Below are 16,894 nucleotides of genomic sequence, written 5' to 3'. Positions count from 1 at the left end.
AAAATTAAATAATTAAATAAATTTAATTTGATACAATTAAATTTTTATAATATCTATTATTTTTAAATTTTACTATCATTTTTCAATTCGTTTTAGAATTCTAAAAGCCGTACTCAATCCTATATCATGGATAAACTCTCTCTTATTAATTTTGAACTACCTCTTAATAACTACAAGATTTGAAATATGAAATCAGCGAGTGAACACAAAGAAACCAAAAGCTCTTATTCAAAATTACATGATCAGTCTCAAACTCACTTTTCAAATGGTAAAAATATATAGAAAAATTAATATATAAAAAAATTTATTAATTATATCATCGATTTAAAAAAATACATATAATATTTTTATATTTAAAAATTTTATTAATTAATTTTTTTATTAATTTTATTTATTAAGAATTTAAAAAAAATTTAAAACACTTTTAATTTTTTTAATTATTCACTCAATAAAAAAAATAATTTTGGGAGGAAAATATTCTCTTCTTTTAGTGTTAAAAATAATTGTATTAGCTAAAAAATCTAATGACAAAAATAAATTAATCAATGTTTTAAAATTTTAAAAATATTTTAATATATTTTATAAATTAACGAATTAATTAATAATTTTTTATATTATAAAAAATAAATAATAATTTTTCTAAAAATATAATTCATTTGAGATATAATTCATAAAAAGAGAAATAATTTTAAAATATAAGATTCAATAATGGTTGATGTAAACTTCCCTCCCCAGCGTCCCCTTCCTTCCCCTATATTCTTTTCTTTTGACTTGCTTAATGACGCCTTTCGGCCCCAGCGTCCCCTTCCTTCCCCTTTATTCTTTTCTTTTGACTTGTTACTGACGCCTTTCGGTCTTTCTATGGCATTTGTCTATGTGTCGTCAATCATCTTACCTTTAATTTTTCTCAGTAAATATGCGAATAGGGCTGCGAATGGACGGAGTCTGTTCGTTTCTTCCCATGTCCCATCATCGGACCGGCTTCCTTCTTACCTGATCAGGGCTCGTAGACGACCCGGCCCGTCATGCATGTGGGAGCCTAGGCCGAAAGTGCAGGACAGGCCTCTCTAGAGATGCTCCAGGTTTAGGGCCTGATCTGTTTTTGTGAGCCTTGATTCAGTATAAGCGGTTGTAAGATTCAACGGTTATCAACGTAAAACTCCACCTTAAGATGAATACTAAATAATTATTATAATAACTAATACTTTATATATCATATAAATAATTAATAACAAAAAATTAGTCCACCGTTAAGATGCAAAATAGTTTTAAGAAATAATTTAAAAAGTTGAAAAATAATATTTAATTACATATAATTAAAAAATACTTCAAATTTAAATTTTATAATAAAAAATGAAAATTAAAAATTAATGTATTAAAACTATATGACAGAATAAATACAAAAACTTTGTGTATTTTTTTTTAACTTTATAAAGGAGAATAAAATAAATAATATGTAATGATTTTCATAACCATGAAATTTTGTGATGAAATAGTAATTGTAATTCAACGAATTAATAAAGGAAAAAAAAATTACGGAGTAGAAATAGTTACAATCATTCTTAAAATTAAAAGAAACGAGAGAGGAAACCTCCAGCAGCTGAACAAACAGAAATAATTTGTCTGGACAAAATAGAGGCCAAAATGGCCTACAGAGAGAGCATGTTGGAGTTGCAGCACATACCGTCATTTGCACACCGAAACATCTAATTTGACCAAACTGTTTATCCAAACAGTGAGGGAGTACTCAGTTTTCAATTGAACTTTAATATTTCTAATATAATGCATGAGTTAGATAAGGGGATGCATATCTCTGAATTTTTGATGTTTCGTGTATTTTTTTTTTATTTCTTTTATATCTATTTAAATTTGAATTTTTAATTAGTATACATTAGGTAAAATTTTTTCATTTTTGCTTTTACATAGTCACAGTATTCACACATGTAGTCACAAATTTTTTTGATATGCTTTTACTCAAACACATAGACTCTATTGAATAAACTTTTTTTCATGACCTTATTGATGAGATAACCCTTTAAATATAAGTTAATTAATCGCAATAAGTTGTATTCATTTTTTAGAATTTTTTTTACATTGAATTTTTGAATTTATTATGGTAAAAAATATATGTTATTATCCATTTGGGAGAATAAAGAAAATGTGATATGACTTATTTTAATAATTGGTATTAATTTACTTAAATAATTGAAAAAAAGAAATTCAGTAAAGACAAAGAGCACATAAGCACAAATTAAAAATGGTATTATTTTAATAATTTTATATTATAAATTTTTTTTAATATTTATATATAAATTTAAATTTCAAATTTCATTAATGGTAAATTAATTTAAATAATAAAATCATTATAGCTTTCAAATTTAAATTCAATTATAAGATTATTATCTACTTATAAATTTAAATATATACAACTAAAATTTTATTAACTTTAAATTAATTTAAATAATAAAATCATTATTTATTTTAAAATTTATGTTTAGTTATATACTTGTAAATATTTAGATAGATGTAGATTATATTATTTATAATTGAAATTTTTAAATGTTAAAATTTATTTAAATTCAATAACTTATTATTATTATATAATAAGTAATTTAATTCTCTAAATTTAAAACTAATTACCATAAATTATTAATATTATTTTTATATTTATTAAAAAAAATATGAATACTCTTAAATAATCCAAAAAATACCTCTAACACAAATAAGAATAATAACAAAGGCAAATAAATCTCTATTTTAAACATAATAATAATAATAACAAAGAAAAAAAAAAGATAGGAGAAGCCTAGAGTGTCAGCTGTGTGCTAAGCAACATATCCATTGCTCCCATGGACATGCTTGTCGGAGTTGGCTGTTTTCTTCCTTCTGAGGATAGTGATCCGAGTGAAAACTTCCAGGAGAGCTGCAATGGCACCCAAGAATATGATAATTCCAGTGTAAATCTTTTTCCATTTCTTCTCAGGATCTAAAATGTCAAATCCCTCATAGATGTTTATGATGCTTAGAATGATGGTTGCATATCCAATGGAATGGTGGTAGATGTTCCAATACAGTCTGTACTTGTGATCTGGCTTTGGCCTCAACAGCAAAGCAAGTACCTGCATAACATTCAATTCCTCTGTTAGAAAAATTTTCAGTCTAGTAGATAAAAGAAAGAATGTAACAAGACACAGAAATTGAACTTTTAGGCAAAAGATTAATCACCTGAAGAGTTGCAAAGCAGAAGAGGGTTATGCCAATATTTCTGTGTTTGGTGTACTTGATTCCAGGAGAATCGCTGCCCAGTTTAAGACCAGTTCCCCATCCAGCAACCCCAATGATATATGCAGATGATTGGCAAACTACATGTGCATAAAACCAAGCTGGGTTTGCTACCTTCAACACCTTCAAGTATCTTGCTATCATTATTCCCATTGGCATCAGAACTCCCCAGCTGACTGCGTTTAGTATTCCATGAACCTAAAAAATTTTCAAAAGAAAACCACCATTACAATCCGTTCATTAATTGTTTATCTTTAGTTATAATGAAATTGATGGACTTTGATCACTTACATTCTTCTTCCTGCTTGTTCGGATGGTCCCTGCAACTGTTGCGCCATTCTCAAAATTTATAGTCCCCACTGATGCTCTGTTTGGTGAATCCATGGCATGAGGATTAAAACTAGTTCCACTCATGGTACCTTCCTGCCACACTTGGTTGGTCGATATCATGCTACTGGTAAGGTGCAGAGTAGCAAAGATTATCATATCCCCATTCGAATACTCTGCTTTAAGATTGGAGACCTGAAAACTCAAGTCCCCCGGTTGCATCGACGGGAATAAGCTGGTTATTGGGGTGGTATAAGCAATCGGGACACCGCTGGAGTTATGGAAAGCCAGAATAGCCTGCGACCCAATCATCTGTTGGCCGCCAGGATTGAGAGCCCATGCAACCCAAGTGTTGGTGGATGCTCCAGCTTTGCGAAAAGCAATATCAGCAGTGAGGTTAGATGGATGGTAATTCCAATAGAGAAAAGAAGTCAATACAGGAAGATCGGTGCAAGCAGTGAATACTTGATTGCTAGAGAAAGTATGGCCCCTACAAGTTTGAGCTAAAGATGATGGAATGCATAAGGAGAGAAGCAGAGCACAAGAGAACAAAACAGTGCTCAAAGATTTCACCATGGCTTTAATGATGAAAAAAGAAGATATCAATTGCAGGGATATCTGGATGGATTGACCGTGGCTAGAGGGAACAAGTATCAAATATCTGGGTATGTGCTAAAATTGATCTCTGAGGTGTGGAATGAGAGTTGTGGATCCAGAAACTTGAGATGTTATATATATAGTGTCGTCTCCTAGTTGCAGTTGAAAAGGGAAATCATGCTTTCTGTGACCAATTCCTTGAGGTCTTTGGAGAAGGAAATGAATGATATAAATTAAATCGTGTGTTAGTGTTGGAAGTGGAAAAGGAAATCGCAGATGAGATGAAGGTATATGCAAACAAAAGAAGTCGGTTATTATTAAAGTTGTATAAAAAGAAATAGACATTAGGAACGAATGAGTCAGATGATGGATAGAAATCAAGAGTAATTGATTTTGGTTTTTAAAATTTATATTTTATTATTATAAATTTTAAGAAGAAAAAAAAAAGTTATTGAAGAAGAAGAATAAAAAGGGGTTATTGAAAGTAAAATTGAGTTTATTTTTTTATTTATTTTTTATAAAAAAAAGATAGGAAGACTATTTTATTGATAGATAAAAAAAATACTTTAATAAATTTCTAAAAATGTAAAAATTGATTTTTTAATAATAATAATAATATCTAAAAATTAAATAGTAAATTTTTCAAAAGTTAAAGCTCAACAAAAAAACTGTATAAAAAATTACTATATAAAGCATTTTTTTAAGTTGCTAACTATTATTATGTTATATTTTTAAACAAAACTTAACAAAAATTTTTGTATTAAAATGATAACTTATTTCTATATTTTATTCCAACAAAATTATAACTTTTTTATAATATAACATAATTATATAAATTTATATCATACTAAAATTATGCAAAAATTGTATTATATGTAAAACTTTTTATTTTTTAGCAAATACTTGTATAAGTCAATGTGATCATGAACTTGGATGGTTAGACTGAATGGTTCTTTATTATTATTTTTTTTAATCACACATCGATTTGGTATAGAATAATGTATCATTTATAAAGGTTTTAGATCGTTTTCTTTTATGAGTTAATTTTTGAGTGAATTAGTTATAATTTAAATTTAATATGGTATAAGAATCTTTTTAAATATTACACGCTCCAGTATAATTTTGGACGTAAAAGATGTATTGAATCTATCAATTGGGATAGGAGTAATGCGTCTCTTATAAGAGTTTTAAGCACTCTTGCCTTGAAATAGTTTTTGAAATGAGTTAGTTTTAACCCTTAAAATAGTTTTTGGAATGAATTAATTTTAATTCAAATTTAATAATTTTAAACTGACATGGTCTAATTAAAAGCAATGCAAGAGATATATGTTCTTTATTAATCTTATTAAATTCCTGTTCTTATGTGAATTTTAATGTGGGCTTTGATTTAATTAGGGCAAAATCAACCCATTAAATTGAGAATCTAATTTACCATGAAATGATTATAACCAGTAAAAGTATACTCAAAATTAAATGAGCATAAAAAAATAAAATAAAATAAAATAAAATAATATAATGTAACTCAATTGAAATCAAATAAAATTTTTATGAGAAAAATGAAATTAAGGGAAGTTTTGTGATAATTAATGGATATAATTAACTCAGACTTAAGCCAATATATATAGCTATGAGAATTAATATTTATGAAATATTGTGATAAAAAATTAATTTGAAATTTAATCAAATAATAAAAATAATGAATGCAAATGTTAATAATGGAATGAATAATTGAATATATAACAAAAAAAAATGTAAAGTCTGAGCTAGTCCATTCCATATATCCAAATGCCATAATACTCTTAAATCACTCCAAGAATACTTCTAACACAAACAATACCCTATACAAAGATAAAAATAATAATAATAATAAAAAACAACCAAGAGGGAAGAAGGCTAGAGTGTCAGTTGTGTTCTAAGCACCATATCCATTAGTCCCATTGACATGTTTGTCGGAGCTGCCTGTTTTCTTCCTTCTGAGGACAATGATCCAAGTTGAAACCTCCATGAGAGCTGCAACGGCACCCAAAAATATGATAATCCCAGTGTATATCTTTTTCCATTTCTTCTCAGGATCTAAAATGTCAAAACCCTCGTAGATGTTTATGATGCTCAGGACAATGGTTGCATATCCAATGGAATGGTGGTAGATGTTCCAGTACAGTCTGTACTTGTGATCTGGCTTTGGCCTCAACAGCAAAGCAAATACCTACACAACGTTTAATTCCTCTGTTAGAAGATATGTATATCTATGTTTTCAGTTGAAAAAATTTTCATTATATCTAACAGATAAAAGAAAGAATTTAACAAGACATAAAGATTAACTTTTTAGGTAAAAGATCAATTACCTGAAGAGTTGCAAAGCAGAAGAGTGTTATGCCAATGTTTCTGTGCTTGGTGTACTTGATTCCAGGAGAATCACTGCCGAGTTTAAGACCAGTTCCCCATCCAGCAACCCCAATGATATATGCAGATGATTGGCAAGCTACATGCAAGTAAAACCAGGCTGGGTTTGCTACCTTGAATACCTTCAAGTATCTTGCTATCATTATTCCCATTGGCATCAGAACTCCCCAGCTCACTGCATTTAGGACTCCATGAACCTGAAAATTTTTTAATAGAAAACCACCGTTAGAATCCAGTCTTTAATTGTTTATCTGGCAGTCATAATGAAACTGATGGACTTTGATCACTTACATTTTTCTTGCTGCTAGTTCGGACGGTTCCTGCAACTGTTGCTCCAGTCTCAAAATTTATAGTACCTACAGATGCTCTGTTTGCTGAATCCATGGCATGAGGATTAAAACTAGTTCCACTCATCGTACCTTCCTGCCACACTTGGTTGGTCGATATTAGGCTACTCGTAAGATGCAGAGTAGCAAAGATTATCAAATCGCCATTTGAATACTCTGCTTTAAGATTGGAGACCTGAAAACTCAAGTCGCCCGGTTGCATAGACGGGGATAAGCTGGTTATTGGGGTGGTATACGCATTCGGGACGCCACTCGAGTTATGGAAAGCCAGAATAGCCTGTGAGCCAGTCATCTGTTGGCCGGTGGGATTGAGAGCCCATGCAACCCAAGTGTTGGTGGATGCTCCGGTCTTGCGAAAAGCAATATCAGCTGAGAGGTTTGATGGATGGTAATTCCAATAGAGGAAAGAAGTCAACACAGGAAGATCGCTGCAAGCTGTGAATACTTGATTGCTAGAGAAAGTATGGCCCCGGCAAGTTTGAGCAATAGCTGATGGAACACATAAGCAGATAAGCATAGCACAAGAAAACAAAGCAGTTCTCAAAGATCTATCCATTGCTTTAGAGATCAAAAACGACGATATCAATTGCAGAGATATCTCGAAGGATTTATATATACATGGGAGTCTCCTAATAGCAATCAACTAGGGAAACCAGGCTTCTTGGAAGCGTTGTGGTTTCTATGACCAATTCCTTTAGGACTTTGGAGAAGGAAGTAGTAATAATTAAAAATAAATAAATAGAAAAATAGAGAGAATCGAAATCATTTAACAATAAATGAACAGATTACTGAAGTGGTCTAAAAGCAAAACATATTATAAAATTCCATGTGTTTACATGTGAAGGTTGGTTGAGATTAAAAGATAATTAGCCAATAAAATTGACTCTACAAAAAACAAAAATTAGGGTCAATTTTAAATAATTGAAAATTGAGAAGCAAAATCTCATATAGTAGATATGATGATTTCATTCTATGCATATGCTTGAAGCTAAATATAATAAATAAATAGACATAGCTTTCATGCATTGCAAAATTACAAGCTGGGAAAATACATTTTTTAAAACCTTGAATTGGGGCAGGTGGAAAACTTTATTGCTGAAATTAGGCTGGAATCCATGCATGAACCTTCCACTTCTCCATTATTTTGAGGGATTCTCTTTTAAATCTTAAATTATTGTTCTTATTATTATTAACTTTTTTTTAATATAGATATGCAAGTATGAGCTATGCAAGAAGAGATCATATATGGACTTTGATTTTAGTTAACATTTTGTTTTTGATAAGATGATGTGTGCCCTTTCTTAATCAGGTTTTGAGTTTAAATTCTAAATGTGGAGTATTTTTAAAAATTTATGATGAAACATTTTGTTTTTTTAATAAATCTGACCGGCGCGAATCCAAATTAATTGAACTAATAAATTTCGGACACCAAATCATTTATAAAAAAAAATCCAAGATTACATGTATTTGAATTTGATTATGAACTCAAAATATCTTTATCATGAAATCTTTTGAATTGTATTAAATGTATTTTTAAATAAAATATATATTTAATTTTTATTCTAGAAGTACTTTTTTTTAAAATAACTTTCATATATTTTGAATAAAAAACGTTTTTTAAAAGAAAAAATAAAGGAAATGGTGTATTTTTTTTATGAAGATGTTACTTCCTAAATAACAAGGAAGTTTGTTTTTTTTTTTTTTCCAAAGTGCGCAATAATTTTAGTTTTATATTTATTGAAAGTAATTTCCTTCTATTTTCTAAAAAGGAAGTACAACTTATCCTTCACTCAAAATTACTTGGCAAATAGAAATTCAACTTCTAGAGACATGGTAGAAAAATGCCTTTCATTCAAAAAAGATTAGAATGCAGTTTAAAATATTTTTTATTTTTTATTATTTTAATATTTTTATAATTAAATTATATAAAAAATAAATATAAATTAAATTTAAATATTTTTTCACTAATATATTAAAAATACAGTGTTTTTAACAACAGTTCCAACAGCAAAATAAGACGTGATGTTTAATAATTTTATAGAAAGTAAACTTAAAAAATATACATGTGGTTTAGAATGGCCGTTGGATCAGTTTTATTTAAAATTAAATTAAATAAATTAAAAATTAAAATTTCAGTTTTTATAAAAATTGAATCGAATTAATTTTGAGTATAAATTGATTTGAATTGAATCAAATTAATTTAATTTAATTTAGTTTGATTTAATCGATTAAAATTTAAAATGAATTTTTTTATTTTTTATATTTTAAATTTTAATTAAAATATATTAATTTTAAGTATGGTGTAATCTCCTTATATTATTAAAAATAATATATATTACTGTCCTAATTTGATGATGAGGAGAGAAATTCACGAACGAGAGAAAGGAGAGCCTTCCTCTACTCGATGAGGCAGAAGAAGGCCAAAATTGGCAGAAGAAGGGTGGAGTGTCCTAACAAGAAAACTAAAAACATAGAGAAAATATTTTTATTTTGATAAATAATTTAAATTCTACATTAATTTGGTAAATTATTTTTTAATAATAAAACCCTTTATATGCATAAATTTTAATTGTTCATTGTAATGATACTGACGATAGTTAATAATTATAATAAATTATTATAAATATAAATAATAAATTTTTAATTATAAGAAATTCACATAAAATTTATTATAATTAAGGACAAAAATAAAATCATTGTATGTAATAATTATTATATTTAATAATTTAATAAACTTATTAAAAAAATCAATTTTTTTTAACAGCATAGTTAAAGAATTGTTTAACATATCTTTTACTTTAACTTTTATGCTGTAAAATAAATAAATAAAAAAAAAGTTAAAACTTTCAATTCGGTATTTGAAAGTATAATATAAAAGAATTTTTTTTTATTTCAAAGTGATTTTTATATCTATTTAGATTGAATGTATCTAAAATTAATATAATATGAATAATGATTATTATATTAAATTAAATATTAAAATAAATTAAAATATATCATTACTTAATAAAATATCTTATAATTATTTAACTAATTTTTTAACAGAAAAATACAGTAAATAAAAATTAAATAATATAAATAAATATAAATTATCTAACAATATTAAAAATTATTATGTTCTAATTTAATAAAATCATAATATCTTTAAATATAATATTAATACAATAAAATAAAATTTTTTAAGTAAAAATAAAATAGGTATAAATTATAAGTTATATAAAATTTATCTATACATAACTTTTATAAATTATAATTTATATATTAAATACCAAAAAAATATAGATAAAAAAGAATATAAAAGACTGTTATATTTTATCTAGGATATAAATAGCATATTTTATTTTTAATGTATAACTATTTAAATATAAATTTTTTTTATAATTTTATCTAAACACTATAAAATTAGCTTATTAATTTGAAAATTCACTTTTAATTTTTTGAAAATCCTGCCAAACGGGCCTTAATGTTATTGAACGTGGCAATCAGCTTAACTTTTTCACAATCTACTTAAATTACCTATATTATTTTATATTAAAAATAAGATATTTTTAAATGATTTTATTAAATAATAAATCTGATATGTAAAATTAAAATATTCTTATTATCGTAACACACTTATAACATTTGGTTTATGATATTTTAAATTATTTAAGTAATGTATTTTATTAATTTTATTTCCTTATACTGTTTATCAACTTTAATTAAAACTAAAATAAATTCATGAAATTTAGTATTATAATAATTAAAAATAAAATTTATTTAACTACCAAAAATAATACATTTATGACGATATTACTTTAGGAATAGAAAATTAATTATAAAAATATAATTATATATATATATATATATAATAAATATAAATATCAAATTAATTTCTCCCCAAATTAATTTTTACAAATACTAAAATTTTAATTTCTAATTTCTAATTTATTCTATTCTATTCAATTTTAAATTCAATACTCACCCCTTAATTACCAAGCGAGGTTTGACACGCTCAACGGTTGGAAGAACTCTCAAACACGTCCTAATTCAATGTAGAGCTTTCGGGCGTAAAGGTAGGTAATGATGTATGACGGGAATCATCCGGCGTCGGGTTATTAAAACGACGTCGCAATATACGACGCGCCTAGCTTGGTGGAGTGATAGGACAGTAAGAAAACGTGGGTCAAACAAATCACAGTCAGGTATCAATGTTTTTAATAATATATAAAGAAAAACAAAGGGTTGAATATGTATAATATATTGTAGTATATTTTTAATTAAATAATTAAAAATGATATATTAAATATTTAAATTATAATAATTAAATACTAATAAATTATATTTTATTAAAAAATTATACTTTTTTAATATATGTGATTTTATAAAGTAGATAAAAATTATAAAATAAAAAGAGTATAATTTTTATAAATATAATAATTTTAATTCATATTTCAAAATAAAACAGCGTTAGAAATATGTATTTAGGATAAAGAAGAAAGACACAGTCATTTTCCACACAACACAACATGGAAGGTTCCATTAAATCCATGTTTGAAAACGCCGACTTTATTGCTCTATTCTCACACACCTTTTCTGCGGTTAGCGTTCTTGACCTGGCCGTGGTCAACACCTTCATGTGTTTTTTTTTTTTCACTATAATATTGGTTTTCTATTTATTATTTTTAAATGAAATTTAATAAAATATTCAACTTAAATTTTTTTCTCTTTTAAAATAAATCATTTATACACCTAAATATGTTTATTAACATCTTTATAACATCTTTAAATATAATTTTTTTTTATAAAATAAACGGAGCCTACATTTAATTATGAATTTTATTAAATTTCAAAATTTATATTACAAATTACCTTTTTCTTTAATGTATTTTTTATTCTTTAATACATTTAAATTTCTCAAAGTTAGCATTAATTTATTAATTGGACCACAAGGTTTAATTATATGCAACTCAAACCAGATTAATTCATTGCAACACCATCAAAGAGGTAAAGAAGAGAGCAACTGAAATGAGATTGTCGTTTCTTTTTATAATATATTATTCCTTTCATTTCAAATAATAGATTTATGGTTTTTGAAAATAGTTAATATAATTTGAAATGTTAAATTTTATTTTTTAAAAAATATATTAAATAAAAATATTAGTAAGCTAATAAATAAGTTCTCATTAAAAAAAAATTATAACCGGTTAAAAATTAATATATTTTTTTGTTTCCATGAGAAAAAAATAATATACAAGTTAATCATAAAAATATTCTGCATTTTTAATTTTATTATAATTATATTATATATTTTTTTATTAATTAAAATCTGATTTTTTAAAGTTAATAACTCAAGCAGCATCAGCTTATCAAACTCCTACAGAATGCCCTAGATCTTTATTAGAATCGTATTAGCCTTGACTTCAATATTTTTTTCATTCAAAAAAATCAGATAGATCAACAAAAATATCCCTTGTTCAGCTGTATAGCCAACAATAAGTGACGATGTGCTAATTTCCCTTGAGGTAAAGGAATGGTGTAGAATTTCTCTCGAGTTCCCTCGAGTTAGAGGAATGGTGCAGATATTTCTATCCTCCACAATGTACATTAAGCCAGTAAAAGGAGCTCTAATTATACTCTTCTCATATTTATACAATTAAAACCTATAAAATTATCATGTTGTTATATCAAAAAATTTTAAGATAAAATTAATAATAATTTTTTTTAAGATGGAATTAAGAATTGAAAAGATTTATTCAGATATATTTATTACTATATTAAATCTATAAGTGTAAAAATTAATAATTATTTAAAAGTAATATTAAATAGTAAGTATATTAAATAAATTTAAGAAAACTTAATTGATAATAATTTTTATCAAAATAAAATCAATATAAATTATTATAATACAATTATTGATAAAAAAATATAAATAATAATTTTTAAATATATTTAATAATAAAAAGAATACTTGATAATTTTGTAAGCAACTAAAAGATATAATTTCATTGACAAAAATTAAAAGTATTGAGTAACTAATAATAGTAGAGTGCATTTGATTAGATATTAAAAAGATATAATTTAATTGATAAAAATTAAAGTGTAGAGTGAAATTATAATAAAAATAAAGTGTGAATTTTTTAGTGATTTTTTTAAAACAGATTTTTTTAGTGATTGATTTTAAATTTTGCTGATACAGTATGGTAATATAATATTTATGTAGCGAGTGATGTGATAATTTTATTAGTTTCTAACTGTTAGTATGGAAGCATAAATTTAATTCAAAAGGATTAATTTAAATAAATATTTTTTATTTTATTATTTTATCGATTTTTTTATTATTATTATCTCAATTTTTTTTGAATTAAGAATTAAAAAAAATAAAATTTAAAATCTCTTTAGTCGTACCTTATCACTAAGTTAAATTTGTGAATACTATCCCAAAATTATTATTCACTCATTTTTATTATAGTAATATATAATTGACTATTATAAATCTACTTATGTTATTTTCAAATTAACTTATCATTATCTATTATTTTTTTAAATAAATATTTAAAATATTTTTTAATATTTAATAAAATTTAATATTTTTAAAATAATATAATTAAAAAATTAATAAAATAATTTTTTTCATATACTTAAAAGATTTATATTCAGAAAATAAATTTTTATAAAATGTAAATAAACTATTATAATTAAATCATTATATTCTCATCTATTTTTCGTTCCTTAAAATATATTTTTAATAATATTATTATCAATATTTATAAATATATTTTTAGATATTAATTATCGATCAATTATTTATAATTATTTAAATTTATAAAAATATTATTAAAATAATATAATATTTTAATACAAATTTTACTATTGAAATTTATTTATTTTTTAATTTAATCCATTAAAAATTATTTTCATATAATTTTAATCGTATAAATAAATTAGTAACTAAGAGAGATACATAAAAAAATTATAACTTAATAATAAAAATAGTATATAAAAATAAATTAAATAATAAGTAAATAATTTAAGAAAAAATTTAAATGTAGACTTGAACTTGAAATCTTAAAAATGAGAAGTAAATTTTTTGGATTGAAAAATAATATAAAAGATGAGGGACTGAATAGTAAAATTCTTTTTAATAAATAGATTAAAAAATTTAAAATTATAAAATATAATGATGATTTAATTAAATAATTTTAAAATAAAAATGAGTTGGTAAATTTTTTAAATATGTAGAGATTTAATGATAATATTTTAAAAAATTTATCTTTATATCCTTAAAAAATTTTAAAAATTTTAGAAGAACATGAATGGATCCATTTAATATCGGTTAGATATATATATAAAGTAATTTTAAAATATTAGAATTTAATTTTAAAAAATATATAATATATAATTGTAATAAAATTAAAAATAAATAATTTTTTTTTACGGTTAACCCTTTTAATATTTGATAAAGAAAGTACGTAATCGATGAGATTCATAAAATAGTCTCACCTTTGCTGTATGTTAATAAGGTTTTAAAAATCAATTTTGTAATTTCTGCATTGTATAGGGTAAGTGATGTTCTATTTCTTAAAAAAATTAATTTTAAAATGTGTGGTTTCCTATGATATAGTACATTATTTCTCAAATATTCATATAGTTTATTATTTATATTTTCAATAATAATGGTATATATACAAATCCAAGGTGAATTAATATCTTTTTTTTATCATTTTATAATAATCTATAATTTTTCCCACATCAATATCAATGTGCTCTTTCCTTATCCATATGCCTTTTCTATCTACTTTTCCACTTCTCTCTCTCATTTTTTTTTCTATTATAAGGTAGCTTCTTGGGAAGCGACTAGTCCTCAAAAGCAGGTGTGAACGTGGAGAGTTGTTGGACATTATAGACTCCGACTAATATTTTACTCCTCACTTGCAAATTGGCTTTCTTGCCAGCTTGGCCGCTTCCCCAAGAAACCAGATTCCTCCATCTTCAATTTCCTTTTCCTCTTCCAATAAGTATACACGCTTTAAATTATATAATCAATTTCTTATTCTATTTTTATGTTTTTTTTTTTCTGAAGGAATTGGTCAAAGAACCCACAACGCTTCCAAGAAGCCTGCTTTCCCTTGTTGACTGCTACTAGGAGGCTCCCATATATATAATACATCTCAAGTTGCTGGATCCATAACTCTCATTCCTCTACCTCAGGGATCAATTTTAGCACATACCCAGATACTGGATACTTGTTCCCTCAAGCCACGATCAATCCATCGAGATATCCCTGCAATTATTATCTTCTTTTTCCATCTCTACAGCCATGGATAAATCTTTGAGAACTGCTTTGTTTTCTTGTGTTCTGCTTATCTGCTTATGTGTTTCATCATCTTTTGCTCAAACTTGTGGGGGGCATGCTTTCTCTAGCAATCAAGTATTCACTGCCTGCAGCGATCTTCCTGTGTTGAGTTCTTTCCTCTATTGGAACTATCATCCATCCAACCTCACAGCTGATATTGCTTTTCGCAAAACTGGAGCATCCACAAACACTTGGGTTGCATGGGCTCTCAATCCTGGCGGCCAACAGATGACTGGCTCACAGGCTATTCTGGCTTTCCATAATTCCAGCGGCGTCCCGACTGCTTATACCACCTCTATAACCAGCTTATCCCCGTCGATGCAACCGGGTGGCTTGAGTTTTCAGGTCTCTAATCTTAAAGCAGAGTATTCAAATGGGGATATGATAATCTTTGCTACTCTACACCTTACCAGTAGCCTGATATCGACCAACCAAGTGTGGCAGGAAGGTACCATGAGTGGAACTAGCTTTAATCCTCATGCCATGGATTCAGCAAACAGAGCATCAGTAGGGACCATTAATTTTGAGACTGGAGCAACAGTTGCAGGAACCGTCCGAACAAGCAGTAAGAAGAATGTAAGCAATCGAAGTCAATCAATTTCATTATAACTGAGTGATAGCCAATAAAAGAATGGATTTTAATGGTGGTTTTCTATTGAAAATTTTTCAGGTTCATGGAGTACTAAACGCAGTGAGCTGGGGAATTCTGATGCCAATGGGAATAATGATAGCAAGATACTTGAAGGTGTTCAAGGTAGCAAACCCAGCTTGGTTTTATCTACATGCAGCTTGCCAATCATCTGCATATATCATTGGAGTTGCTGGATGGGGAACTGGTCTTAAACTCGGCAGCGATTCTCCTGGAATCAAATACAGCAAACACAGAAATATTGGCATAACCCTCTTTTGCTTTGCAACTCTTCAGGTAATTAATCTTTTCTTGTTGGTGTTTCTTTTCTTTTTCTTTTTTTTGCCTAAAGAGTCAATCTTTGTGTCTTGTTAAATTCTTTATTTTATCTGCTAGATATAAGAATAAAAAAATTGTTAATGATATCTTTTAACCAAGGAATTAAATGGTGTGCAGGTATTTGCTCTGCTGTTGAGGCCAAAGCCAGATCACAAATACAGATTGTACTGGAACATCTACCACCATTCCATTGGATATGCAACCATCGCCCTTAGCATCATAAACATCTATGAGGGTTTTGACATTTTAGACCCTGAGAAGAAATGGAAAAACACCTACACTGGGATTATCATATTCTTGGGTGCTGTTGCAGCTCTCCTGGAGGTTTCAACTTGGATCATTGTCCTCAGAAGGAAGAAAACAGGCAGCTCCGACAAACATGTCAATGGGACTAATGGATATGGTGCTTAGAACACAATTGACACTCTAGCCTTCTTCCCTCTTGGTTGTTTTTTTTTTTTATTTGTTATTATTTTTTAGTTTAATATAGAGATTTGCCTATATCTTTGTATAGGTTTTTATTTGTTTGGGTATGTGGAACAGACTGGCTCAGGCTGTAATTTTCTTGTTATATATACTCAGATATTCATTCCATTATTCGTATTTGTTTCCACTCTGCTTATTAAAAAAACATTT

At 26.5% G+C, this 16,894-nt stretch overlaps 3 protein-coding genes across 3 annotated transcripts; 1 reads left to right on the top strand and 2 right to left on the bottom strand.

The window, feature by feature from the left end:
- Positions 1-2,709: 2,709 nt before the first annotated feature.
- Positions 2,710-4,565, bottom strand: LOC110628451 (cytochrome b561 and DOMON domain-containing protein At5g47530-like). The gene is made up of 3 exons (XM_021775105.2): positions 3,574-4,565; positions 3,226-3,480; positions 2,710-3,119 (listed from the first exon to the last, which is right to left on the bottom strand). The coding sequence occupies exons 1-3, from the start codon at positions 4,183-4,185 to the stop codon at positions 2,826-2,828; spliced, it is 1,161 nt and encodes a 386-aa protein (XP_021630797.2). The 5' UTR covers positions 4,186-4,565; the 3' UTR covers positions 2,710-2,825.
- Positions 4,566-5,967: 1,402 nt separating this feature from the next.
- On the bottom strand, positions 5,968-7,697 carry LOC110628450 (cytochrome b561 and DOMON domain-containing protein At5g47530-like). Its single transcript, XM_043948676.1, has 3 exons — positions 6,901-7,697; positions 6,552-6,806; positions 5,968-6,412 (listed from the first exon to the last, which is right to left on the bottom strand). The coding sequence occupies exons 1-3, from the start codon at positions 7,510-7,512 to the stop codon at positions 6,119-6,121; spliced, it is 1,161 nt and encodes a 386-aa protein (XP_043804611.1). The 5' UTR covers positions 7,513-7,697; the 3' UTR covers positions 5,968-6,118.
- A 7,375-nt stretch (positions 7,698-15,072) lies between these two features.
- LOC110627901 (cytochrome b561 and DOMON domain-containing protein At5g35735) lies at positions 15,073-16,855 on the top strand. The gene is made up of 3 exons (XM_043948558.1): positions 15,073-15,867; positions 15,962-16,216; positions 16,376-16,855. Exons 1-3 carry the CDS (start codon positions 15,256-15,258, stop codon positions 16,667-16,669), a joined length of 1,161 nt encoding a protein of 386 aa, XP_043804493.1. The 5' UTR covers positions 15,073-15,255; the 3' UTR covers positions 16,670-16,855.
- Positions 16,856-16,894: the final 39 nt, after the last annotated feature.

Source organism: Manihot esculenta, chromosome 12 (assembly GCF_001659605.2).
Source record: "Manihot esculenta cultivar AM560-2 chromosome 12, M.esculenta_v8, whole genome shotgun sequence".
Lineage (NCBI taxonomy): Eukaryota > Viridiplantae > Streptophyta > Magnoliopsida > Malpighiales > Euphorbiaceae > Manihot > Manihot esculenta.
This window is presented reverse-complemented; position numbering and strand designations above follow the sequence as displayed.

What these genes read in the sequence shown, in the direction of transcription:
- LOC110628451 (XM_021775105.2), bottom strand. Translation starts at nt 4,185, where the DNA reads ATGGTGAAATCTTTGAGCACTGTTTTGTTCTCTTGTGCTCTGCTTCTC. An exon ending in GAACAAGCAGGAAGAAGAAT is followed by an intron (nt 3,481 to 3,573) that starts GTAAGTGATCAA and finishes AAAATTTTTTAG; the next exon opens with GTTCATGGAATACTAAACGC. An exon ending in TCTGCTTTGCAACTCTTCAG is followed by an intron (nt 3,120 to 3,225) that starts GTGATTAATCTT and finishes AATGTTATGCAG; the next exon opens with GTACTTGCTTTGCTGTTGAG.
- LOC110628450 (XM_043948676.1), bottom strand. Translation starts at nt 7,512, where the DNA reads ATGGATAGATCTTTGAGAACTGCTTTGTTTTCTTGTGCTATGCTTATC. An exon ending in GAACTAGCAGCAAGAAAAAT is followed by an intron (nt 6,807 to 6,900) that starts GTAAGTGATCAA and finishes AAAAATTTTCAG; the next exon opens with GTTCATGGAGTCCTAAATGC. An exon ending in TCTGCTTTGCAACTCTTCAG is followed by an intron (nt 6,413 to 6,551) that starts GTAATTGATCTT and finishes AACGTTGTGTAG; the next exon opens with GTATTTGCTTTGCTGTTGAG.
- LOC110627901 (XM_043948558.1), top strand. Translation starts at nt 15,256, where the DNA reads ATGGATAAATCTTTGAGAACTGCTTTGTTTTCTTGTGTTCTGCTTATC. An exon ending in GAACAAGCAGTAAGAAGAAT is followed by an intron (nt 15,868 to 15,961) that starts GTAAGCAATCGA and finishes AAAATTTTTCAG; the next exon opens with GTTCATGGAGTACTAAACGC. An exon ending in TTTGCTTTGCAACTCTTCAG is followed by an intron (nt 16,217 to 16,375) that starts GTAATTAATCTT and finishes AATGGTGTGCAG; the next exon opens with GTATTTGCTCTGCTGTTGAG.